This window comes from Solea solea, chromosome 4, assembly GCF_958295425.1.
Source record: "Solea solea chromosome 4, fSolSol10.1, whole genome shotgun sequence".
NCBI lineage: Eukaryota > Metazoa > Chordata > Actinopteri > Pleuronectiformes > Soleidae > Solea > Solea solea.
Window position 1 is genome coordinate 15,366,848 of NC_081137.1, and position 27,053 is coordinate 15,393,900.

The window sequence follows — 27,053 nt, forward strand, 5'->3', positions numbered from 1 at the left end:
AAAGCTCAGTGCAGACAAGCAGCCATTCAAGGTAAATGATTATTTTCACATGTCAAATGAATATATATATATATATATATTTTTTTTCAGTATTTATTGTTTGGTGCTACAGTAATAAGTCTGTGTTATAGTGTTTGGTGAATAAAGAGAGGAGTTATTTAGCCTCGGGTTTCCCTGACGTTGAAGCTTATTGTTGTTTTCATCAACGAGTCAAAGTGTGACACTGTCATTTCAGCACCTGTCACCTGCAGACGTGTTACTCATTTGCATGACTCAGTAAATGATGTTGATAACGTCAAGGAGTAGAACGAGCCTTCTGTCAGTGTAGAAATTCAAAAACATACGCGTAGTAGTGCCGTATATGCACAGTTTAGCACTTAGTCATTTGTTGTTGTGGTTCATTTGCCAAACTTCTCTTGTCAATATCTGGTTGACATATTCATAATAATGTGACAGAAATATCATATTTACATTTAGGAAGTTCCCATGGGTCCCCATTTTAAAAGTCATGTCCACAAACAACCGCGCAGTACTTTTATTCACATTTATACATAGTTGTACATCGTTTTTTTTGTTGTTTTTTTTGCCATTAAAATGAGAGAAAATGGCGGTAAGGTATCTTTTGTCTGGCTTGAGGTTCACACATGTCGCTGCTCGTGACGTCCGTTTGTTGCAAGTTGTAACTTCCCCGACACAAAATATCAGCACACAGCAGCACTATTTGCGCCGAGGAGGAAGCGTGCAGCCTGTAAAGCGGCACTGCGGCATCGCCGTATCACTGCGCCCGGTCCCCCTTCTCCGGGATCCTGAAGCTCGGATCTGGGGAGAGGAGGAGGAGGTGGAGATACCCTATGGTTTTTTTTTCTTTGCGGGATTTATTTTGTCAGCTCCAACACCTTCTTGTGCTTTTATCTCTTTTTGTAATAGTGACCGAAGGCCTGCAACTTGTCCGGACGGTCCCTCTCTCCACTCGCAAGGGTTTGCATTTCTTGGTTTTGCATGACGTGTCTTGGAGCAAAAAAAAAAAAAAAAAAAAAAAAAAAGAGAGAAAAGAGAGAGAGACAGGGCTTGCTTTTGTTGCGTGTCTTATAGTGGAAAATGAAGCTTGGAGAGCTGGAGCGGGAGGCAGCAGTGCCAGTCCGCTGCTGCTGCTGCTGCTGTTGCTGTTGTGGGCTGCACTGGATTACAGAGCCTGAGATCTGTACTGACAGCACAGGCAGACAAAAAGAGACTGTGAGCGAAGACAAGGGAAAGAGTCTTTTACTGACACACACAAGCCAGGGCGACTGCTACAGCACAGTTTTTACAGATGAGCGGTATTTGTGCAGTGCGTGTGTGTCATTAGAGGAGTGTTGGAGCGGGGCATCAGGTTCAAGGCAGAGATACTGAGGAAAACAGGGAGGGGGGGTGGTGGGGGGGGAGACACCTTTAGGACCTGTACAGTAGAGGTGGATTTTTTTGGGAGGGCTATTAAAAGGTACAACATCTGCATGGAGGAGGTATTTATGTATGGTTGGTGTTTTCTTCAGTGATGGTGGTATTCTTGCATGTTTTTTTTTGGGATTATATCGTCCCTTTTTTTTGTTTGCAAATGCTTGTAATTGCACATGTTTAAAAGCATATGTCAGTGTGCTTGTTGTAGCAGAGCATCCGGGGGGTGATTACATGTCTGCTTCAGAATCCACATGAGCTACATTACATGACAACCTGTGTCCAAGGAGACTATGCAAAGTTGAGGATGGTGGTGGAGTGTGACAGTGGCTTTGGTCTGTGTGGCTATGCAGAAAATATGGGATTCATATGTGCTTTTATAGTTCCACCACCTTTTTTTTTTTGATGGTTAGTCAGATGAAGGTGTTGTAGAACAAAAAAAAGAAGCCTGCAGTTTGTTGATTCCTCCATGTAGAAAGCCATGTCTGTGATGTAATGGGTGTGAATTGATATTCTGGACACACACACAAGCCATACATGTTTTCAGACCACAATGCCAGTGCGACTTTCGGTGGCTTTAGGCCTAGACTGTGAACTGTGCTTTGAGAATAATCCAGATTTGAACTGCAAGCTGTTGAATCTTAATTTCATGAAGCAGACACATGTATTCATTGTCAGATAGTGAAGGTTTGGGCCCAGAAAAAAACATTGTTGAAGAGCAGGACAGTTTTATCACATTCTTTTTTTAACAGCTTGTGCAAAAAAAAAAAAAAAAAAATCAAGGACATCTTGTGTGAGATTATGTCTGAGGTGAACTTCAGAAATAGTATCATGATGAGTTTTAAATCACACATGTATCAGTAGTTGCTTCTAATGTGGGTAGTTTAATAGTGAAGGTCTTGCACCGTGTGCATAGTTATTTACACTTAATGTCTTATGTCATTTGGACTGGATATGCATGTCAGTGAGATGCAACTTAATCAAAGTTTTATGCAAATGAAAGCAATTAGCAATCAGACAAGAGCATGTGAAGTGTGCGACAGCTGACCGCTCTTAATACAACATCTGATTTAATTAAGCCCATATTTCAGGCTCGATACCACTGTCGGTATTATTGTCGGACCACAAACTGTCAAACTTTTCACAGCTCACACACAGAATGTGCATGTTGACTGAATGACAAAAACGGCAAGTTCATGGGTACGCACTCGAGTAGGCAGGCAGCAAAGTAAAATGTCTGGTACATAATTAATTGGAGCCACATAATGATTGGAAACACAAGTAAAAGAGCACTTATGACACATAATCATCTCGTGTCAGGGCTTAATGGCTTGGCAGTGTCAGGAAATGCAGTATACTCAGCAGATGAGACTCTAGATGCCCTTAATAAAACACTCGTCTTGCATTGTGTAGAATGACAGGATCCTGTTTGTAGCCCCTCTTTGGAAAATGGCTCATTGACTAAATGCACAGTTGAACTTGCTGAGTGAACATGTTGCAAATGCTCTCTCTCTCTCCCTCTCTCTCCCTCCCTCCCTCCCTCTGTCTTTGTCTTGCAGGAGGGCGAGTTTGCTGACCTTGGGTAAGAGGAGCAGGTTACTGTTTGAAGAAAAAATGTGGCGTCATGTGCTCAACTCACCATGGGGGAACATGTTCATTGAGAAGACATTTGCTTTAACTTGAAAATCGTCTCCACTGGCGGAATCGGCAGCTTTGTGAGATTGTGTTTAATAGATCATTTTACACCACTATTGTAGGATTTGATGGACTGCCTTTGGGGATCTTTGCTTGGAACCTAGCTTGGTTCACTGACTTAATGCAGGTCTGCCTTACCTGTAAAAGGCTTCAGCTGGTGGATATTACATGATTACCCTGGATCTAATACATAGATAACATTCGCTGGGATATTGCAGAGATTCTCCTCGAGGGGTTTTCCACACAGTGTTTGGCACCGAAAGTTTGATTCGCTGTAAGAGGAGCGTTTTGTTTGGAAGTTACCGATGAAGGACATGGATGGCCCTCGATCTAGTGGCCTGCGCAAGAAGAGGAAGTCGAGGTCAGAGAGGAATCGGGAGAGGAGGTCAAATGGGATAAAGAACAACCATGTAAAGGGTTCTGTGTTTCGCTTCTCCTCTGACTCGGAGCGGGAGGGTGACAGGGAGCCCTCCTCATCCCGCCCTCGGCCGCCGCGAAGAAAGCGAAAGGAGTCTACTTCTGCTGAAGAGGACATCATCGACGGTTTTTCCATCACTGGGTTCGTGACCCTGGAGGCTCTGGAGGTAAGTGCTGAGACACAGGTCGTAACTCTCCATAGCTCTGTGTGTATGTGTGTTCCACATAGAAGCGCATAGGAAACCATTTAACACTATGCAAAGATGATGTGTACGTTGTGTGCAGCTCTGTGCCTCTCTGGCTGGGCAGGTCCAGTGTATTGGCTCCTGTCTGCATACTTGGCTGTAGTGTGAGCTGGAGTTCAACAGATGTAGCTTTAAATGTAGCGCTGCAGTCAGAGATGACTATCTGTATCAGTGAGAGACTGTGTTTGTTGTTGTGTGTACTGCTCTGGATTTGTTTTCACAAGGGTTTTTCTGCAAAGCCTCAGCAGATGAGGGATGTTCAGCTCTGGCTGTAGTGGCTGCCGTGTCTTTTGTGCGCTTCAGAGTGAAAAAGCAATTTGATCCATGTTACAACAGTTTATTCAGAGTGGGAGTAATTTATTGCACCCTGGCTATCCATTTTCCTTGGAATGCAAATTGGGCACAGACTGCCTTCCAACGATATAGTGCTGAATTATGACTTACATGAGCAAGCATCTTTTTTAACACACAGAACAACTGCTATATTTCTCTAAGATGATAACTCACAGCGGGATGTTAAAAGAGACTATCACAGTTAAGTGGTTGGCCATCAAGTGCCTTTAAAACAGATTCAGTTTTTGGTACGGAGTCTTGTTTTTGGAAGTCTTCTTTCTTTAAATGGTGTTTGGATGATGGTGATGGTGGCGAGGGCTGTCCAACGCCATCTATTGGTGCAAATATGACGTCTGCATATGATTCACATTATTCTCATACTCTGTGTCAATCATTTCAGTGAGTCAGGTTTCTCTGCTTATTGTTTCTGGTCTCTCTTTTCACAGTTTAGCTCTCTTTGTATAAGCCTTAGTTTTATTTCACATGTTTCCACATACATTTTCATCACTTGTTTGTTCATTCTTTCCTAAAAAAAAAAAAAAAGTAATGTTATGGGGCATGTGAAAATGCTTTCACAAGGTCAGCGTGAGAGATGTCCTGGGATAAAACAGTGTGAGTGATTTATGCAGTGTGATACCAATCTCTTGTTCACTGTTGTGACCCATCTCAAGGAGATGTACAGTACTTGTTCTCATTATTTCCCTTTGTTTGGCAGATCAATGCTTTTCTTGGCTCAAGGTAGTCTTACTGTCACTTTTATTTTCCCTTATTTGTATTTATAGTATTTTTATTATTGTGCCTGCAAATCTTGTCATTTCTTACCCGTGTTGTTTGACCTTCTTGCTCTTTCATTGATGTTTTTGGCATCACTTTATTAGAGCACTACTACGCAGTACATTGTGGATATTATACCACTATACCAATTTTTAATTAGGAAAACTAGGACACTGCCATTAATTGCTTCTTGGGAGATCCAATCAAAATGGGCAACTCTATGAAACATATCATAGTCCATCAGCCCAATTTCAGACAGAGTCTAGGCCACATGCCGCCACATTCTTTAAGCTGTAAGTATGTAAATATATTCAGCCACACTGAAGGATATTGATAAGTCATTTATGAAAAAATGATCAGTCGTGTGCATTGATTAACCCTCATCCTCAGTCATTTTATCAGAATACAGCAATAGGTCTGCGTATGTAGATAATGTGTGTTGGACCGAAGCAGACAGTCAGATGTTGACATAAAACAAGGAAAAAATTGTAAAGGGAGGTCACACAAAATGTGGATTCTGGAAAAATTACATCCACTGCAAGATATCAATATATGTGTGAGTGACCTGTACTGTGGTAGACAGTCAAACCAGTTATTGCCTAATATGAATGCTCCAAAGGTAGGGACACAGCAGAAATGCCATTTTTTTATATTTTATAGTGAAAGACTGGTTAAAATGGTGGGAAATCCCTGTTGGTTAATGACAGTTGTTGAATTTCCCTGGACAGACACAGTGCTATTGCAGTGAGGATGAAATGTAGAAAAGCAGTTAACCACCACCACTGTGGTATGGTCTACCTGCACAGCAGAGCCTTACATGAGCCTTGAACATTATTGTCATTTTTTATTTATTCAGGATTCAATCTTAAATTTAATACACCCGTTGAAGGTGTCATGTGAGGAAAACTTGTGAACAAGCAAATTATATATTAATGAAAGAAGTTCCAAAGACTGAATGACTGAAACTGAAAATGGAAAGCTGACACTTTGTCTTTGTAACAGATTTACATATTTGTGTATTTTATGGTGACATTTTCTCACTCTACACAACGTTGTTTTTATCTTTTACTGAAGTCAAGTGAAGAGAAAAATTACTAACATATCCAAAATATGTTGCAGTGTCTTTTTAGATGAATATCAAATCACCAGTGATTTAGACAGCAAAGCAATCTTGTGACCGTGGTTTACTGAGTAATAAAAATACAGAGTTCAAGTGAAGCCAGGGAAAACAAATTATGCTTGTGTTTGTGTGTCATTGCAAATATGCACACGCTGGCATTTGTTTAGAGAGACTCTGACAAGGGTTATTAATATAGAATTATCTCACAGGGAAGTGGAAGGAGATGGCAATATTGAAATGCATTACTATGTATGATTTCTGCACACACACTTAATGTTTTGCTGCACAGTGCACTCGACATCACATCAAGATGAGCTCACTGTTGCGCTGCTACTGTTCACTGAATCAAACAGGTCACAGGAGACAGTGGTTCTCAGACATACAGCACATTTTATGCTGGATAGTAGCCAAGTTTGAAATGAAACATGATGCCAATTAGTTTCCTATCAGTCAACTAAGTGATCAATTTCTTTAGCTGTGATGGGCAACATGTTTCACTTTGCAGCTCTCTGTTAATTCAGAGAAAGTCTTGGAGAGGAATCTATAAATCCGGGTGAAATGAAAGATGAAGGAAAGAGACTGTCTTGTTCTTCATTCCCCTCTAATGAATCAGGATATTTAAATGTGTTAAATCACATTTTGAAAATGATGAATTACATATAGGACAGGCTTGGATTTTGATTAGATTTTCAGAAGATGTGTTATAATATTTGGTATTCCTCTTGTTAATCTTTAATTGTGGGATATTATTATCATTAATAGACAAAATTGAAAGTCTATCTTATAATGTACTGCCTCTTTGGACATGTTTTCCCTTTCACTTGTGGGAGATGATATTGTGATATTTCAATCTTGTTCTGATCTGATTGATTTTTTTGTTTTTCCCCACTTTCGCAACACTTCCTCTTCCATTATGAGCTGTCCGCTTGTTTATGTACAAACCTATCTTATCATTGGTCCTGTATCTTTTTCTGTCGGGGTAAAGATACATTCTGATGAGGTCAGACCCCTGGAGTTTTATGCGAGTGCTCTCCATCTGTCACCACAGTGCTGGAGCAACACTGCTCCCAGGCTGCTTTTCATGAGCATGTTGCTATCTTAGCATGTCTCTGTTTTTTGCAGTCTCAGGACTGAAGCATCCGTGATGAGTCCCTCGAGACACTGAAGTTGCTTTGGTAGATGTTTTGTAAAACCATGCTGTGCTATATAATAGTGGATGTTTGTGTGACATTAGAAGAACATTGGTGGTTTTACGTTGTCCTCCATTTTTCTACATAATTAGTTTTGTCTCAAATCACACCCTTTGCCTCTCTTTTCATCAAGTGGACTGAGCCTTGCATTCCCCATAGTGTTATTGAAATTAGCACCAATGCGACAAGTCAAACATGGAGATGAGTGTAAGTGACACAGAAGTGGGTAAATGAACAACCAGCCACAACAAACCAAGAAGCTCAGAAACAGTACAGAATAGCAGCTGTCTTTTTTCAACGAATTAATTTGGAGACAGATTTTTATTGAGAGAGGCACAAGAAGCAACCTATTACAGCACTTGAAGAAATTACTAAATGATTGAGTGCCATCTTCCCTAAAACCTGCCACATCACCCATTTCACTTGAAAATGGATTTCTTAACTCGGCATAACCCGACTGACCATAATTTAAAACTGCCTTAGTTAACCTTCAGCTCCATTTCTTCCTCATAATTACTAGTCTGTGATTTCTATATACGCACATACGTAGATAACACTCTTGATCAGGACTTTTGTACTATCACACCCCAACCTTATTTCATCCATTGTTTTTCTGAGGGTTAACATTACATCTGCTAATAGCATCTCATCATCTTGCACAGCAGGTTAACAGCAGTCTATTACATGATTGACTGCACGTGATAATGCGAAGAACAGTACAAAGGCAATGCTGTGTAAATTGGTATCTTTGCGGTGTCTCTTCTACTCGGATTTCACATTTTGAAGTTCTGAAAAGACTTCTTAATTTACAATGCCCCACAGAGCTCCTGCAGCTTTCTTCATTCCTCCAGATAATTTCTCTCCCTAACTTAATTTGTTACACACCATAAAAACTGAAGACGATAGGTTCACCTAATGCACAAATGGTGAACAGAATGGAACAGGGTGCGCAATTGCACACCACCACATAGGGGTTACACCGGGAGGGCAGCCTAGTATTGTGAGGAGCAGAGCTGACATTGCAGTTTGGAAGCATAGAGTGGTGGATTTCATTACAAAGTAAACGATGAAAACACTCACTCGTGGTCTACCACTTTATACTCCACATGAGGGTCGTGGGGGGCTGGAGCCAATCTGAGCCGACAGAGGATGAAAGGCAGGCTACATCCTGGACAGGTCACCTGTCCATCACAGGGAAAAAGAGTCAGAGACTAACAGCCATTCACTCTCGATTAGTATAATTCTCATGTTCATGTTTATGGACTGTGGGAGGAAGCTGGAATACCAGAGAGAACCCACAAATTAGTGTTCTTCTCGCACATGAAATAAAATGAAGGACATTTCCATCATTTATCTGAATATGAGGTGATTTTTTTTTTTAATTTATGACTTATGGCATGGAAATATTAAGTATGACAGTTTTCTGTCTTGATTGTTCAGCTGTTTGGTTAGTCTGAGTTCAGATTGTTTCTCCTGAAGCACAGTCTCAGGTGTAACTATACTATAGTTAGATAACCATTGTTCACCCAATGCTGATGAAGTTCCACACAACTCTCAGCATTCCTCAGTGTAGCTGTGTTTAGATCTGTGCACACGGAAAGTGATTTGTTTTCTGTTTTGGCAGAAGGAGGCATTAGCAACACTGCACTAGTAAAGTGAGATGGCTGTGAACAGGTCAAAGTATGACTGTAAACACAAAGAATTGTCCATGAAAAGTTGCGGACGTTCTACTGCTCAAAACACTTTGATTTACAAACGCTTTAAACCTTTTACTTTGGGATTGACAATACACTGACAAAAAGTCAATGAGAGGGAATGTGTAATCCATTTGTCTGCTGGAGGAGAAATGTTTTTCATAGAGTGGTGGAAATCTTGCCTTTGCCTTTTCTGCTTTTTACATTTTTATGACCACTGATGACGGGACTTTGTTTGGTTCCAATTAAATACCGCTTTCTATTTTGATTTCTGCTGCATCCATCAGTTATTTGGCTCTAGTTTCACACCCATCTATCACACCCACACTGACTGTGGAGATGTGACACATGAAAACTGGGCAATGGTGGTGCGTCATGGCTCAGGGAATAAGCTGTGTCATCAGTGCATATGGGTGGAAGGTGGAGGTGGCATAGAGTGAGGAGTTCAACAAAATAATAGGTTCATTGACAAGTTGCCAGACCTTCAAGTAACAAATGGTGTTTAGCTAATTAATGACTATTGATTGATTTTTAAAGTGGGGCTAGACTTCCTGGACAGGTCCATGGCCTTAGATGACAGGATCAACTGCAGTAATCAAGTCAACAAAGCATGTTCCTCTCATACGGCCAAATAATACAGATGAATTGCAGTTTAGCGCTCTGGCATTTTTCTCCTGTTGTATGCCATGTGTGGCTTTGTGGATTTGTTCAGCATTTAAAAAAAAAAAAAAACTATTGATTTTCTTTGGCACTGTCCTGAGAAGTCTGCCCGTAGGAGGACTTGTGAGTGCAGTGCCGAGTGGAACACATTGATTGGTGTATGATTATAAGAAAGAGACTAATGTGAACTCAAATGTGTTGACATCTTGTTTTATAAAAGAATGTAAAAAAACAATGCATTTCAAACAAATGAGACACAGCAGTCTTTGTTCTTGAGAGAATTGATGTTGATGTGCCCAGACTAACTCAAAAGATATTTCCATCCAGTGAAAAACAGCCAGTATCTTGGCCATAATGGCAGATGTTAATTTAGGGAGAGTTTTATAATTTGTTTAGTGACGTCTCAGTTACTGATATATTAATGAGGCGAGTCGTCGTTTTGGGAAAATGAATGTACAGGTCAGAGAATAGAAGGTGTCTGTATCATGGATGTTCAATGATCAGATAGTCATCAAATTGTGTTGTGTAAATCCCCTGTCGGCGGGCACTTATTTGAGAAGATGAGTTCTTTCTTTGGGTCATGAAGTGAGCCAGGCCCCGGTTTAAAGCCTCATTGATCTCCTACCATTTTACATTTAGTATATTGATTCTCTAATCAATAACTCAAGCACCTATTCTGTTTTGTTCGTTCATGGTTATGTTGGCGGGGGCCGTTTATCTCAGAGATACAGATTAGTTTGTTAAATTTGTCTGCATTGCCGGGCTATGTCAACATTGTTTACAGCTGTGCTTTTGTTGCTCACTGCTTCAGTACTTTGAAAACATCATATCATGATGTCTGTTCAGGTCAGGAGCTTCTGACACTCAGGTTGCTTCCATCTTCTGGGTTTAATTCTGGTTCTATCGTGCAGGAGTTTTCTCTTTATGTCTCTGGGCTAGGAGAACAATCTGAGCAGGTTCTCGATCTTTCTCTGTGCCGTCATGAATGCTAGATTGGTGTTTTTACCAAAGTATCAGGACAATAGGAATCCATGAATGTCGTTGATATCTGAGTTAAGTCGTTTGGAGCAATGACTTCTTTGAAGTTACAAGGAGAATGTTCAAATCGTCTTTTGGAAATTTTAATACATATGGAACCTGTAAAACTAATACGAGCCTAAGTTTTTGCTGCTTTTGATGTGTCCTGTTAATATATTTTCACAGACCGCTCTTTCACAGTGGTGGTCTATTGAAAAAAAAAAAATGCCTTCCAGGCTGCAGGGAATGTTTTTGTTGTGGTACCATATTTGGCCACTGGAAAAAAAAAATCTGTATCCAGTTTTTATGATACATCCATGGGAAAAACTGACAGTGGCACATTTGTATGAACTCAGGCAAAACAAATACATCCGTAGCAGGGGAAATGTACAACAAGCACCATCAGTGTTTGGAGTTGACATACAGACAGGAGGAAGGGGACTATGGGATGTTGGAGGCGGGCAGGTGGGGGACATTCTCACTCTTAACACACTCATTTAAACTCTACATTTTTTCACCATACCACATTACTTTTGCTCCACCGTTGTTGATGTGTTGTGATCGATGTGATGTGTGTGCACATGCATGTGAAAATTAGAAGGATGATATTCAAATGCTTTCATTGTCCATCATATGTTTTCCGATTGCCTTGTAGTGATGGGTTATAATCTGAAATGTTGGCGAATAAGTCTTTTGTGTCATATGGTAAATTTACAAATAAGATGTGTGTTATTTGTGATGTTGTGAATGCCAGTGTGTATTTTATTATGCAACAGACAATGCGTCTGACTTCAGAAAGGATGAACATATGGTTATAGGCAGTGTTTGCAAAGGCTTGAGTACTGTTTGTGCTGATATATGAATGACAACCAATTTATACACAAGTCTTCATCAGCTTATGTCTACATTAAGGGCTAATCTATGGCTTAGAGCACACTGGGAGTTGCTGAAGAACACTTGGTTAATGGTCACATCTCTTTAAAAGTGCAGTGTCTGTGACTCTTGTTAATGTACCAAACAGCTCTGAAACATCATTGCTGTGTGTCTTTATCCAACTTTTAGCTCATAAGCAAATCACATTCCCATCCTGATGTAATTGTCTTGAAAAATACATTTCCCTGGCTTGCTTGTAGCTCACTGAGCCCAGGCCATTTTCTTTTCCATTTCATCTTTGTCTTTCTTCTGGCAGGTTCCAGTGACAGATGTGAGTGAAGAAAAGATAAATGTTTGTAGTGGCTGATTGTAAAATGCCATCTCTGAAGTAGAGCCACGGTTGTAGTCATATACTCCCTTTTGTGTGTAATGGCCCCCATGATGATGCATTTGGACAGATTTTTTTTTTCTACTTGAGAAGAGACCCTTTTCATGCTTAACCACACAGTGCATACTAATGGTTTGCAGCAGTGCGTGAGTGTGTGCGTGCGTGTGTGTGCCTTTGCGGACAGAGATCTGTTGAGATCTCTACCTGCAGCTTTGAACCTTTGATCCACCCGTCCTTCTCTGATCCTGCTTTCAAACTGAGCCAGCCCACCGCTGTTTCTATTTCCATCTGTTTCCATTCCTGCACTCTCAGATAAGCTTTGCTCAATAACTGCACTGCTTCAGTTCTTTTTTTAAGTATTTGGATTCCAAATCGTAATCCATAACATCATGGTTTTTGAAACATGTCGAAAAGTGGCATAAATCACTGCGGCTGGCACCAGTTTTGTTTGCTCACAGCACATTGATTCTCTTCAGGCTCAGCTCTGTAACACAGGATGGAGTTACTAATGTTCCAGGTCAAATGATATGAAAATACTAATTAAAGATCTCATGGTAGTGTCTAAGGATGATATAATCCTCCGCCTTCGCTTGTGCTCTAGAGGCTCAGTAGGAGGGTTCCTACTGACTGAACTGGCTTTAGATGTTGTTGAATATCCACATCATGCACTCATTCATCATCCACAGTGGAAATGGTTGGCCATTAGTTCTTGAAAGTGGCGTATTATATGTTTATTCTCAACACCGTTCATGTATAATTTTGAATTAATTCATTCTAAACATTATACTTGTTCATACTTTTTACGTCAACCATTTTTAGCCGTCAATTTTTCCATAATTTCATCACAATTTCATACCTTGAGCTAAATATTTATTTTTTACCCACTCCACATGTAGTCTGCAGTATGGGACTGAGTAATGTAATACTCCTGTGAGGTTGTTAAATCCAAGGGAGGAAAGGGATTGACTATGATTTAGGTGATTTGATCTTCAGTGATATTAAGTGCAGAGATGTAGACTTGCATGTTCAGTTCAGGTCTAACCAGCCTGAGATACTGCAGGCGATACCTTGTGTTAATGTTTACTAGGCTGAAATATTAAGTGTGAAAGTCTTGCCTTTGGAGGAAGAAGCGAGGATGACAGTAATGCTGTACTTGAAAGGCATGATTCCTTTGACAAATGCGCTTCCAGGAAATTCCTGACAAGGTTTGCTTGAGTAGTGTAGAGGCAGAGCTGCATGTGTTTATGTTATGTATATGTGAGAGTCTGCAAAGTCTTGTAGATAATGCTTTAGGCCTGTCATTCATCACCTTGTTGTTCTGCATATGGGATTGTTGCTATTTATGTCATCACTAAGAATGAATCCATAAATTCTGCCAGAGTGAATAATACATAAACATTTTGTTGACAATTTTTAAATTGATGCCTTAAGAAGTATTTCAGTGTTACTGATAAACAGTTTAAAGACCCTTGTAAAGCACTGTGTGCAATTTTTTTATTTTTTTCAAATTAACCGAGGATTTCCCCAAATGTTTTCTCCTCCTACCAGACTGTATTTCAAGTTATTAATGCTGCCCAATTGGCTTAGATTCTTAGCACCATCTTCCAAATTACGGAGAAGAGAGATTTCAACCAGGGATGTTGGTGAAAAATAAGTAATTGGTTTAATTAATGTTATAATTGAGTAAATAAAGATGACTGTCAAAAAGATGAGGGGAGCTTCAATTTTTCTCTTTGAGATAGAATCCATCACTTGTTGGAATATCCATCTGTTGATTTGATAGACTGTGTGCGTGTGTGTTTGTGCTGCACACCTGTAATTTACTCATTAGATAAACAAGTGTCTATCTTCCACTGTGCTTCACTGATTGAAAGAAAAATCACTTTCTACTGTGCTCATTTGTAGCTCTCGTAAGGCGCAAACTAATCCTTCTGACTGAGCAGCTAACCACCGATCAGTCACAGACACAGACTGAGGAGCTGTGTCAAGAGCGGCTCATCCTCATGTAAATAAATAATCAACAAAAAAAAGTCATAGTCGATATTTGGTTGTAGATGGGAATTAAATGTTTAAGAATTCTCTTGGCTGGCATAGTTGACTGATCTGTATTTAAGGAACATCTGTTGCACCTGAACAGCTGTCTCAGCAGCTGGACTAGTTAATGTTACAGTGAGCAAACAGTGCTTGACTCATTACAATCATGTAGTTCAGATATGATTTTGACCTGAAATACAATAATCAGCAGCAAGAGCAACATCTGTTAAACCTATCAAGTAAAGCCTGAAAGTAGTTTCATTGCCATGTTCCATATAGTGACAGCTGCAAGTTTAAATCTCATTTTGGCTAGTTAAGCTTGAGTTGCGTTTCTGTGATACCTGGATTACTTGGATTTATTGGCCATTCTGGGCCATGCCTAGCCTGGCTCATGCCAGACTGTATCTCAGTGTCATTTGAAATTGAGTATGAGCCTGAAAAGGATGTAGTCACCTTCCACTTGCAAGAGGCGTGAGCAACGGATGAAGATGAAGATGAAGATGAACATGCCTCTGTACGCAATTGGAAAGACCTAAAACCAACCAGACCAATGATCGGGATGATGTATTCAGAGTGACGGAAGTTGTGTCAACAAATCTATCTAATAATGGTGTCCAATGGTGACTTTAGTCATGGTGGATGTGTACAAAAGCTGCTAGAAATGGCTTCTCTGTCGCCATCATGTTAAGCCCACTAGGGGTTTGTGATTGGTTTCTCTTTTTAGGAGATTTTGAAGTTGGCCAAAATGGCGTACTTAACAGACATGTGTGCAATCAAAGTGAAATCAAACTGTTGTCAGACCCGGCTGGCTTCACCCAAGCCAGTAGCATAAAATATAATTTTGCAACAAATTCAACTCAGCATTTTGCATTTCTAATTGTGGATAATCTCTCTTTCTCTCTCTCTCTCGCTCTCTCTCTCTCTCTCTCTCTCTCTCCCACTCTCACACACAAACAAACACACTAAGTGCAAGCCAAGTACACATCACCACTGATCACCACCACTCTGTGTACAAAGGTGTGACTCTGGTATGTGAGTGAATGTCTTAGAGAAGAGAAAAATATACATCACAGTGTTTGAGAGTGAAAATAATTTGATAGCACATGTTTTATGTTTGAGAGTGCACAGCAGAGAAGGCTACGCCTCTGAAAGCCAGATGGATCTGGAGCTCTCACGTCGAAAGGAAAAACATGGGCTTGTGTTGTTTTCAGTTAAGTGTTATTCAGCTCATGTGCCTTCTGCTGCAGGGAAAAAGAGAAAAGAAAGGCACATCCCACAGCATTGCATCCCAACACAGAACATCTTAATGTAGTCAGCCGCCAAGGGTACTAGGCCCTCTTAAAGAAAGACTTTACAAACACAGACGAGTGGTGTAATCTTCCACAAAATACATAAACAAATGCATCACTGTACATTTATCACTTAGCTTCCCATAGTTGTTTGCTTTTGCTTTCAGCTTCATGCACCTTTTTGTTTTTGTGCCTAGCAAGTATTATGTTCTGACTATACCGAGGTCTTTTTTTAGTGGTCTGGCATTTATTCAAATCCACTAATATTATAAAATGTTATGTACAATATTTATCATTTATTATTTCATATATTCCATTTATTTCCATAATATACTATCTAAAAGTCTCTGATTAATTAATCACAAGACGTATATTTGGTTGGATCAGCATCGTGAGCGTCTTCTGCACACATCCGTCAATTATACAGTCCTGAGCCACAGCCGCACTTGCAGACCACAATCTGCTCTACCTGCAGAGAAGGTAGAGCAGATTGTTCTCTAATCAGAAGGTCAATGTGTCCAATGGAAAAATGCTAAACCCCCTAATGGCCTATGATGGCTGTGCTGACGGTTAATGAAGCGATGTGCAGGAAGAGTGAATGTGGTGTATGAGTGGTTAAGTGTAAAAACTGAGTGAAAGGTAAAACATACTGTAAATGTGGGTCATTTACTACTTACCATTTGTCTTTTTTATTTCTTTTGTCATCAATCATTATTCCATGTATGCAGAACCCCACATTTCTTTAAATAAACAGCACTTGTTCAGAAAGGGAACAGCAGAGAATCATCAATATATTTTCGGCCTGACTCTGAATCACCGTGATACTTATGAACAGTTTCCTACTAGCAAATTTATGTCCTATAATAAATACACTCGGGCTAATTAGTGATCCTGGAAGCATGCCCAGTCAATTCACTTATGTTTCTCACACTGTGATGATGTTTAATGATAGCCTCATATTTTAGCTGGTGTTTTGCTGATAAGGGTCCCAAATGTCTTGTTTTGTCCACAAAATTAACCAGCTTTAATGATTAATGGTATATGGGTCGCATAAACCTGATAATAATCACTTTATTAAAGCAGACAAATAACAGCGCTTGTTTTAATTATTAAATAATAAAAAAAACACTCCAAACCAATGAATCTGTTATCAAAATTGCTGGTGATTAATTAGGTAGTTGATGAATAATTGTTTTTTTTATTGTGGCCCTTCTTTGTATCTCTAGTCGGTAGGGTTTGGTGACCATAATTCAATGTTAATAACTATCTCAGTGTAATTTAATAGCATAATAAGAAAGATTGCATTGTGCAAACACAGCTTGAGATATAACACATTTTAATTACTTTGAATGTTTTCCCCCTGACTGATGAAAAGTGTTTCTGCCACTAAATATGTTTAAAGCCTCAATTTACTATTTTGAAACTCAGGAGACAAAAGTAGATTTTTAAATATATATATATATATATATATATACAGTATATATATATATATATATATATATATATATATATATATATATATATATATATATATATATATATACACACAGTATACTAATACACTTTGTACTCTACACAACTAGAAGGTCTCTGCTCTACTGCTTTGGAAACATGACCAAGCTCTGTCTGAGCTTCCTGACACAGGCTATACACAGGCTATTGATGGATTATTGGTGTTGACCCCCTTAGGGCTCAGCTGTACGCTCACCAGGACACACTTCATCCTCAAAGGCTTCACTCCCCTTGCAGTGTTTTCATTAAATTTGTGCTGAAGGTTGTAAAAGGGAGATTTCCACTCATACAAAAGGTGCAAAGGTGCTATTATGTAAATGTCAGCATGGTCTCGGCTAATGTAGTACATCCCATGTGCATGAAGCATATAAGGACACACACACGCACACACACACACACACACACACACACACACACACACACACACACACACACACACACACACACACAGTCTCTCTAGCAAGGCAGGGTTTTAGGTTGGATTTAGTTTTGCCAGCTAATAGCTGGGTATCAGCTGTAGAGTACAAGCAATGAGTGGAAGCAGCCTGTGGGCTATCCACACAGGCCTTATCACTCGGCAAGCAGACCCCATGATAAGGTATTATGTTTTTCACAATAGTCTGCTGTGTTTCCTCCCGTTTCTGTAGTTTCCCTGCAGTGCATTGTGTAATAACCTGAGGCTGCCAATTACACAGACTGATTGTGTCAGTGCTGCTTAAGCCTCTTTCATCATATCCACTGGGTTTCTAATGCTGATGGTGATTCAGCCGTCTGAGTGACTCCCCGTCACTCAGACAGTGACTAAAGGAAGTCTGGATGTTTAGGCCGATGCTGTTTCACTTACAATAATTTCTTCCTTTGTGAATGAATCAGTTACCTTGCATCTATCCATTCATCTCATGTGACACATTCATTCCTGGTTGAGTGTGGGTTAGGGGTTAGGTTTAAGAGATTTCTTCCATTTAAAGGTACTTTGCCAATGTCTCAGACATCTAATGATGGGAAAAATGTACATTTGAATTCCTCACAATTTCTTGTGTATGCACTGTCACCTGCAGCAATTTGTGCTATATTAGTAGTGTAGACATGACAGTAAAAAATGTCATTTGAAGTGATTATTGATTAAAAGGTAGCAGTGTTATCTGTACAACGGCATGCACATATTTATTTTACAATCGCTGTATGTTTTAGACTTTAAACCAGTGTTGTCAAATGTCAGCATGTTTGTTTTGTTTGATTTTCTAGTCTCGAGGCCATAAGTGTTTTCCTGCTTTGCCTCCATCTCAGCTCCGACATGGAACAGCTTTTTATGTGGCGACTAATACTGTTGACGATTGGCCTCCAGAAATATGTTGCCAGTGTTGTTATGTGAGGCTGCACGGCAATCCGAAATGAACAGACTCTCACTCTTACAGTCAGTCTGCTGTGTTGCTTACATACTGTAACATATTTGGGTGATGAATGAATGATTTTTCACACAGCAGGATCTTCTCACAGCTTTGTAGCCTTTGACAAGTCAGTTGTTGAAGGATGTCGTTGAAACATGAAATTGCAATAGAAAATGTGGTATGTCAACGGATGAACTTATATTTTATATTAATTCTCTTTCGGCAGGAATGGTTACTTGATTGTGAAATGAAGCAGCCTCATGTCACGTTCAAGCTTAACTGGGGAATCAGAGAAGTGACTTCAATTTCACGATATAATTACTGAAAATAAGTTGTTTGTGCCTTTTGTTTCATAAAATGCAGCCTCTCATTAAAATGTTTTTTTTTTTATCTCTGTCAGTAAAAATACAGGCAGTTGATTTTTCTGTTTGAAACAAACAGGCACACTGGTGATTTGTTGGCTGCCAGGTTGTTCCACTTTCAACAGGAGAAGAGGCATCAGTTAAATGGATCCATGCACTCACTTGTTCCAACTCCTGTTACTTTAAGCTATTAATCCAGGACTGTCTCAGTGTTTCAACCCTATTAGATCTATCACACGGGCAAACTTAACTGCAGCCCTAAATACAGCATCATTTGAGAGGCTGTCAACTCATCCTCACAATCTGTTGTCAGGAACAGAAAAATGTCTGGCTGCTGTTTGCTTTGACTTTGACTCATGTCCGTACATAATTCACGTACGTACAGTATGTCAGTATACATTATTCAACCATAGGCTTCCCCTCATATTTATGGCAGACTTGTTATGTTAAATGTTTGACATCTTTAACAAGAAAAAAGAAGCTTAATGTGTGACCATGTTAGCTCATGTTCCCTACCGTGTGGAGAGTGTTTGGTTCCGTGCCCTCGAGGCACTTGACATTAGATAAGGCAGCTGGCACAGCTCCACGTGCAGTGAAAGTGATTTACTGCTGGCTCTGCGGCCTGTGGGGGGGAAAAAAAACACAGTTGTGCACATATAGCATCCTGTGTCGACATAAATGCACTGTCGCTCATCATATATCCCGCGGTCTGTACATTAGAATTCAGCGTCACAGTGGAGTACATCTCTGATCTCAGTGCTGCTCAGATGGTCTTGTGACTGCAACACTGGGAACTGGGTTGTGGTGATGATGGGAGCTCCGGCTTGTCAACAGCTCCTTGGTGTCTATGGGGCTGTCGTCATCACGACTCTCCCACAGGGCTCAGGCTTCAGTGAGACACCAGAGACCCATGCTGTCTTTCTCACTGCCACTCAACCATTTCTCTTCTCCTCTTCTGAGCCACCTCTCCCACAGAAGACCTCCTGTGAAATGAAGCGTTGATTGCCCCTGTGCAGAAGGAAGATAATAGATAATGATACAACCCCACTCTTTCAAAGGTTAAATAAACAAATATAGTCCTTTATTTGGGACCAATATTAGGCTCTTGGATTTCTTTTGAATAGAATATTTGAATTTCTTGACAATATACAATCTCTGGCCTCTTCTCCAACTTTTCCAGGCAGCCCGCCTGATCATGAGCAAGTCAAAGCATAACAATGGCCCGAGATCGGGGATGCTTGTGATTGGCTGGCTGCAACTGTGGTGTCCTCTTTTCACTGGCCCCGGTAAAATGGTTGCACATGTGGTGTGCCAAACCATGGTGGCACTGTGCCATGACAACGGAGGATTACTATACTAACCCAGAATGTCATGCATGAGGAGACGGCAAATCTGTGTGCAGTGTAGTGCACTGGCTCTTGATTGATTGACAAAAATATAGTTTTCAAACACTGGGCAGTGACGATCAGGAGGAAAGAAAGAATCAAAACACACACTCAGCTCTGTTTGACTGTCTAGCTTTGCTCGAGTGGTTCCATTACTGATTAAAAAAAAAAAAAGCTCCTGCTGCTGATAAATTATTGAACGTTTCCTGGTGCAGTTTGAACCTCAGGCAAACACAGACATATAGTAAACCTGAGATTTGTGAAATGGAAACTGAGTGCAATTATTGTAACTGAACCGCTGCCTACTCAACAATATTGTTGGAGCAACATTTTATAGGCTTTTCATAACTGCAATTGTAACACATATTTCGAGTTTTCTGTTTAATGCTTTAATTTTAGCTAATTAACATTTTCTGGGCGTATTTTTTTTCCACAAATTTTGCTAGATAGATCACTTTCATATTAAAAGCATCAAAGGGAAGAAATTAATGAATTCCTTGATTAAAAATGAATTTAAAAAAATTTGCAGGGCCACTAGTATTCATTATCAGGATTAATTGGTGGTTAATTTTTTATAACGCTTGCTTTTTTTAGCCAGTAATGAACTGTGAACAGTTATGTCATTTGTGTTGTTGTCATTAATCAGATTAAGACAGCAGGATAATACCACCCGACAAGATAATGAAGTTAATTATTGTATCTGCATCAAATTGTTATTACAGTCTCATTTGCTTTTCTGTTTATTAGAGTCGATAGACATTTTTCAGCGCAGTGCTGCTGATTGCTAGCCAACAGTTTGGTTACACAGTTGAGATTGGTCCAGTGAGAGAGAATATAGCTCTCCGGGGATGTGTCTCGAAATTTGTTGATGACATGCAGAGTGAAAATTAACACACATACTTACACATACTTTCACAGACTGCCAAAATTCTCAGAGTTTATTGCATGCCAAGTAAATAAATGTTTAATTATAACAGTACAAATGTGCTTTCATTTCCTTCATTCTTGTTAGCCACGGTATATCAAGATAAAAAATGCATTATTTGATGGCACCATTTAGAGATACTGGTGATTTTATTTTCCCCTCAATCTTTCCTTTATGCATCTTAGTTATACTCTCAGTACACAGGAGGGAGTCTGTTCCATAGCTTTTGAAACAACAAGGCCAAGAACATGCTTTCTAACTGAAATACCACTCTTGGTTTTAACCCTTGGTTTCTGCTGTAAAGTCTGCCTGCTTCTGTTATTAAAAAGAAATCAGAGCCACTTACAACAGTAAAAACATCTGCATCCACCAAAGCCAAATGTGCGGAGAAAGAGTCAAATTATACAAGGTCCTTTTTCTCAAACACAGTAGAGGTGGTGTATGATGTAATTCATAAGTATTTTAATGCTTTTTGTAAATAAAATGTTGGAGAAAAGTAATGTCCTATGGTGGACCAGGATTGGTTGGATTTATTACCCAGTAGAAATATTGAATAACTCCAGTGAGTTGACATTTTGGCTCCATCTTACACCAGCTCTTTCTAGTGAATGTATGGTTGAGTGTCCAACAGGACTGTGAAGTTTTGAGCCATGTTATGAAAGGTTTGTAACTCTAACCCCGAGAAGTTGGCACCTCAGAAGTTGGTTAAGAATGATTTCTTTCCTCTAAATCAATTATTTTGCCTGCTTAAGTTTAAAGGGTGTTAAAAGTCCTTCCAAAACAGCAGGGAAAATCATGGAAAAACATGGATTACTGTTTCCAAGAAGACCACTGATTTCCAACCAGTGTTGCTTTTGGAGCATTCTGGTTTCTTGGCAGGATTAGACGCACAATGAGCAGTCATTAATATTGTGAGTTCAGATGTGGCCAAGGTGATGTCATCTGCTCTCTCCAGTATTTACACTCTTCCATTGAATTCTGTCCGGTGCAGCACAAATGCCTTTAAACCACAATTCAACAAAAGCACTTTTTGACACCTACTGTTCCTAGTTTATCACAGAAAAACATGCCCACTGAGCAAAACTGGAGACCTTTGTCTGTTTGGCATCCTCAGTGACTATCGTACTACATAAATGAGGAAGCATTACTGCACTCTCACCCTGCTTTTTGTCTGACACCTACACCTCGTCCTGTTGTCAGTGAGACCAAGGTTTTTACATTTGCATGGTGATTAGCACTCAGAGTGACTAAAGATGGTGCATGTGTGTGTGTGTGTGTGTGTAGGGGGATTGTAAGTAGCTGCAAGTTTTGGTCAGATTTAAAGCCCCGCTGAGCAATTACTTCAGCAGAATGTGGTCCTTTTTTTATTAGTGATTGATTTTGTTGGTCCAATACAAGATGCATTAAAGGTGAAGATGGTGATCGCTGTTGTGCTCCAGTATGCCAAAGCAATCGGGGGACAAGCAATGAGGAGAGAATTTGATCAGATCACCAAAGAAATAGTGCCACTAAACACGCTCATGCAAGTGTTGGGGAGCCAAAGGCAATAGATTCTGCTTGTGTAGTGATCACTTCATATCAGGTCCAGAATCCAACACTAACTAATTTTAATATGTGTTTATTTTACATGCTTCTATTGCAATGTGTCGGCGTTCTCTGGAGTTGGATGAAGGAAAAGTTTTCCATACTCGTGAAAAACACAGCGGGGGCATTTTGAGAGTCAGAGTATATTCAGTCTGTCAAGTTCTACGATATATAGCTCAATCTCTATGGATTTAATGTGTGCAGTGTACTCTGGTGGCTTGAAACAGGCACTGGTGCCATTCAATTTTTAATGAAGCTTTTCCTGCCACCGTGACACCGTACACATACAGAGTCATGTGACGTCACAGCACATCACATCACCATATTTTATTCAATAATGTCTGTCTGTTGATTCTTTGACAACAACCATCACCAAATAAAAGATGGTGGACTAGAAATCTGAATTGTGGTCTATTGGTGTACAGTTGTATCTACTTTCTGTCTTTCAGCCTTTTTATATTTAATGTCATAAAACCATTTCTGTAAAGGAACTCCTAATAAAGTGGGCATGAGCAAGAAATTATGGAAATCAATATGCTCACATAAATACTTCAGGGTATTGAATCTGCATATTCTTTATAGATTTTATAGATTTCAAATCTCTTCAGAGTAATTTGAACAGTGGCATATTAACACTATTATAGGATTAAAAAAAGATGAGGCAGGGGAAATGCAGGAAGTTCAAATCAAGTATTCTCTGATATTAAAGTGGTAAATTGAAGAAACTCATTTACAAGTCATACATTTTCGAGATAAAACTCTGCAAACCTCTGAGTCCCAAATTTGAGATTTGTCAACCAAAGACTACAGCAGAATGGGCAAATGCCAGGATAGATCAAAGTGCACATCAGAACAGTCTCTTGGTGTATGCCTGTTTGTTCCTCAGTTCAGACACTCCTTCAAAAAAGGTCAAGTGATGTTGTACTGGCTTTACTGTGTGAAGTGATGGCATCACTTCAGTTCATTCAGTTCATTCAGTTCATCCAGCCTGCAAACCTCTACTACCGATTAACTCCCCAATAAATTTTCACTTCATCTCTGCGTTTTGCTTTATTAAAGATAATTTCCTTATTGTTAAATTTGATTGCAGGTGGTTCTGTGACACAAATCTACAATGGCCTTAATAGTGTATGCTGTTATACATTTTATTATCTACATTCCTTTAACAGTTACTCAAATAGATGACATTTAAGTGCTCCTGCTATGTTGTTATATTATGTTTTATTATACGCTACTATTATAGGTCTTTTCTCCATCACTTATCATTTTTTTTTATTTAGTCTTATGATTAAATTTTACTTTCAAATCTCTGTCTTTGTCAATACAAGTATGTTTTGAGTAGTTGCTTTTATATTAGGTCGTTGTTCGTTTCACAGTGCATTCAGCTTTTCAAGCCATTTAAAAGTAGCTGTGTGAATATTCTGCGTAAAGCCAGTGTGTGTGAAAGGGTCTCTCAGATAACTGTCTCCTGAAATATACACGTTGGAGCCGACTGTGCTTCAGTTTATTACAAGAACAGTTTCCTACTGGATTGAGTGCTCGGTGTGGCTTTAAGCAGAGAGCAAAGTGGTGAGTGACATGAGAAGTGTGTTTCATATTTGAAGAGTCCTGTTGAGTCACAAGTCTTGAATGATTATGCTCAGCAGAGCTTTACATGAAATGGCGAGCTGTACACAATTGTCACTCCACGGGCAAACTGAGAGGATCAATTCATTGCTCAGCCTTTTGCTATCCATTCATTCACAGGACATTTTAAACCGTCTGCAGACAGAGACTGTGACTCAAACATTTCTCTGCACATTGTTCTACTATATATGTACGTACACACTGTTTGTTGATGTGTGAATATCACAGACAGTGTGTGATGTTGTGTGCGGCTCTTGTCAATTCCTTGTCTTTCATCTCCAGGTGTGTGGAAATGCATCTCAGTGGAAATTGGGTTACGGCAGACAGATGTGTAAAATGTAATCAGATAATTTAGAGTTGGAACTATGATTTTTGTCCAAACTCTGCACACACACTCACTGCTGTCACATCTAAAAGTACTGAAGAAAGCAGTCAAATAACATGTCCTCTGCTGTGGTGAGTGTAATGTTATAGTAAAGCACAGATTACACTGTTAATGTTATAGTAAAGAAGGAATATAAAAGGAAAATGTGTCAAGGTTAATTGAAGTGCTACCTTGACAAGTGTGATGGTTTTATATATAATTAGCTCAGTACACAGCAGTAAGCAGTGAATACTCTGAGATGTTGCCCAAAAAGGATTTCGGGATTATTCCAGTGTATCGGTTTGAAACACAGTTTAAATGATCGCAGATCTTTTTTTTTTCTGGATCCATTACATCTTTAAAAAATCTGCAGCTGTGAGCTTGGGTCTGATTTAGCCTTTATTGCTAGTTCTTAGGAAGGTTCATAGTGGTTAATGCCTTTATTCACCAAAGCTCTTGAGACTCTCCCAGTGTAATGATGTACTAGAAGATATCCTAGAGGACTGTGCAGCCTCTTTATTAAATTAGTCTGATGGTCTCTGGTAAAGTGAATAGTGCAGCTCTCTCTGTGTCCTACTTTAGTTCACCCACTATATATATATATAGTATATATGGAGGGTATTCTTTACCTATGTAGCTTACTTGTCAGCATTTTGAGAATCGATTTAGAAAAAAAAAAACTAGAACTAGAAATACTTCCACACACCATGTCTCAGAAGCTTTGGTGTCGTGACTGTCTGCTCAGTAGAACAGTTAAGCTTGTTTGTCTTCTCCATTGTCACTACAAAAACAACATAGCTTCACTGTTTTCTTCTGATGAGCAAAGAGGGCATGGATGACGTCCAAAGGACAATGTGGTAATTACTTGAAACAGTCTGCTGCACTTCTAGGCTGTACATTTTAAACTTGAATGTGTTTTTTATGGTTTTAGGTTTAAAAAAAGCCCTAATATGATGACTCAAATTATGATTGCATGGCTATCTTTCCTGTCCAGAGTCCTACCAGACTTTGGGTGGTCCATTCAGGTGATTAACTGAGGGCTCTAAAGGATACTTTTCATGTCCCCTTGTCCCCTTGTCCCCTTTCCTCCCTCCGCAAACCCACGCACACCTCCAGTTTGATTCCACCAGACCATATGCACCGATTGCATGCTCCCTGTAGCACAACACTTTCTTGTCCAGTGAATGGCGCGCTCAATGAAGAAGAGGGTAACCATGGAAACCACCTTAAGGTTATATGAGGAGTTCCACCAGTACCCACACATGTACAAGTCACTACTCAAAGAATACAAGGAAATGCAAATGAGGGCGAACTTCTGGTGATAAATTGTTGCTATTGGAATGCTACACTGACACGGACCCTGGTATAATTATGAATGGATTTGTATGAGCTTCTATGAGTGTTTGGTAAATTAGCGGTGTGGATGTTTTTCAGAATCAGAGAGGGGAGATGCATTTGTCAAAAGAACAAATACCAACAATAAAGGCTTGCATTTAATCCAAAAAAGGCAATTCTTGCTCCCTTTGCACAGAAATCACATTGGTCTGTTGATGTTGAAGCCTTGCTATATTTAGCATTCACAGCTAGAGGCACCAGATTAATATTTTATTGGATACTTTGTCGGAGGATTATTGAACAAAATCATTAATTTCTTCGAGAGTTGTGTTAATAAATTAATTTCATTTAAATTAAACATGTAGTACATGTGAACAATGCTGTGGCAGTAACCTGTTGTGAAACTCTGTAAATGTGATACTGCTGAGAGATGATGCCCAGTCAGCACCCATGTAATGATAAACCATAAGAAATGCTTTTGGGTTTTTTTCCCCAGTCACATCATTCCCAATGGTTCCATTAGTTAATTTAGACCAATTTAATTAAGAGTAACTCTCTAATAGACAACATATTGACTTTCATTAATTTGGCAGGATAGTGCTGATTGCCTCAGTAGTGATTTTCAGTGATATTGTTATCCCCATGTTAATTTGTTGATTTGTACATGGATTTATCCAAATAATTGAAGGAAAATATGAAGGGAAGTGAGTGGGTTAATTTAGTTTGACATATTTAGTAGTCGGAATTGATAGTTTCTGAACATTTTTCAGCTTTGTGCTCCATAAAACAAAGAGATAATTGAAAGTGAATAATTTTGGTTTGACAAAACAAGACATTGTTCATATCATTTCACGTTTTGGGAAATACCAAACATTTTGACATTTTCTGACCTTTTCTGGACCAAAAAACTAATCAATTAATTGAGAAGATAAATGACAGATTAATCAATTATGAGAAAATGAGTTACAGTCATAATATTTACTACTATATTTAATACTTCTCAGTTTTTTGTAACATTGTCTTTCATATCATTTTGAGATGTTTTTGTTTACCAAACCTAGAGTTGATTAGTCACATGTTAGGTCAAATCTGCTTTATTATTATTATTACACAGTATATGTGTAAACCCAACTAGTTTCCAGAGGGAAAACAATGTGGTTACACATGCAAATGAACTTGTATTATTTATCCTTGATTAAAATCTCAGAATCTGGACATACCTTATTATTACCATGTGCTACAAGATATATACAGAAGGTTGTGCCACGGGATGCATAAAATGCTGTCTGGGCCTGTTTCCTGTAAAGGATTAATGATGTCTCTGTAACCCAAGCATGTTTTTATTCATTCAGCTTGTATTATTATTGCATTTAGTTATTTACTTGGAGCATAAGAGACATTAGAAGCAGATG

At 39.3% G+C, this 27,053-nt stretch overlaps 1 protein-coding gene across 8 annotated transcripts in view; it reads left to right on the top strand.

Moving 5' to 3' along the window:
- Positions 1-812: 812 nt before the first annotated feature.
- Positions 813-27,053, top strand: part of auts2a (activator of transcription and developmental regulator AUTS2 a) — a 270,916-nt gene continuing 244,675 nt past the window's right edge. For 5 of the 8 annotated variants that reach the window (XM_058626839.1, XM_058626843.1, XM_058626841.1 and 2 more), the window contains exons 1-2: positions 814-978; positions 2,991-3,710. In XM_058626839.1, the coding sequence (XP_058482822.1) occupies positions 3,432-3,710 (279 nt within the window). In that variant the 5' untranslated portion in view covers positions 814-978; positions 2,991-3,431. Of the gene's footprint in view, positions 979-2,990; positions 3,711-27,053 lie in introns of all 8 variants that reach the window. The other 3 variants (XM_058626845.1, XM_058626848.1, XM_058626847.1) reach the window with 1 other exon arrangement.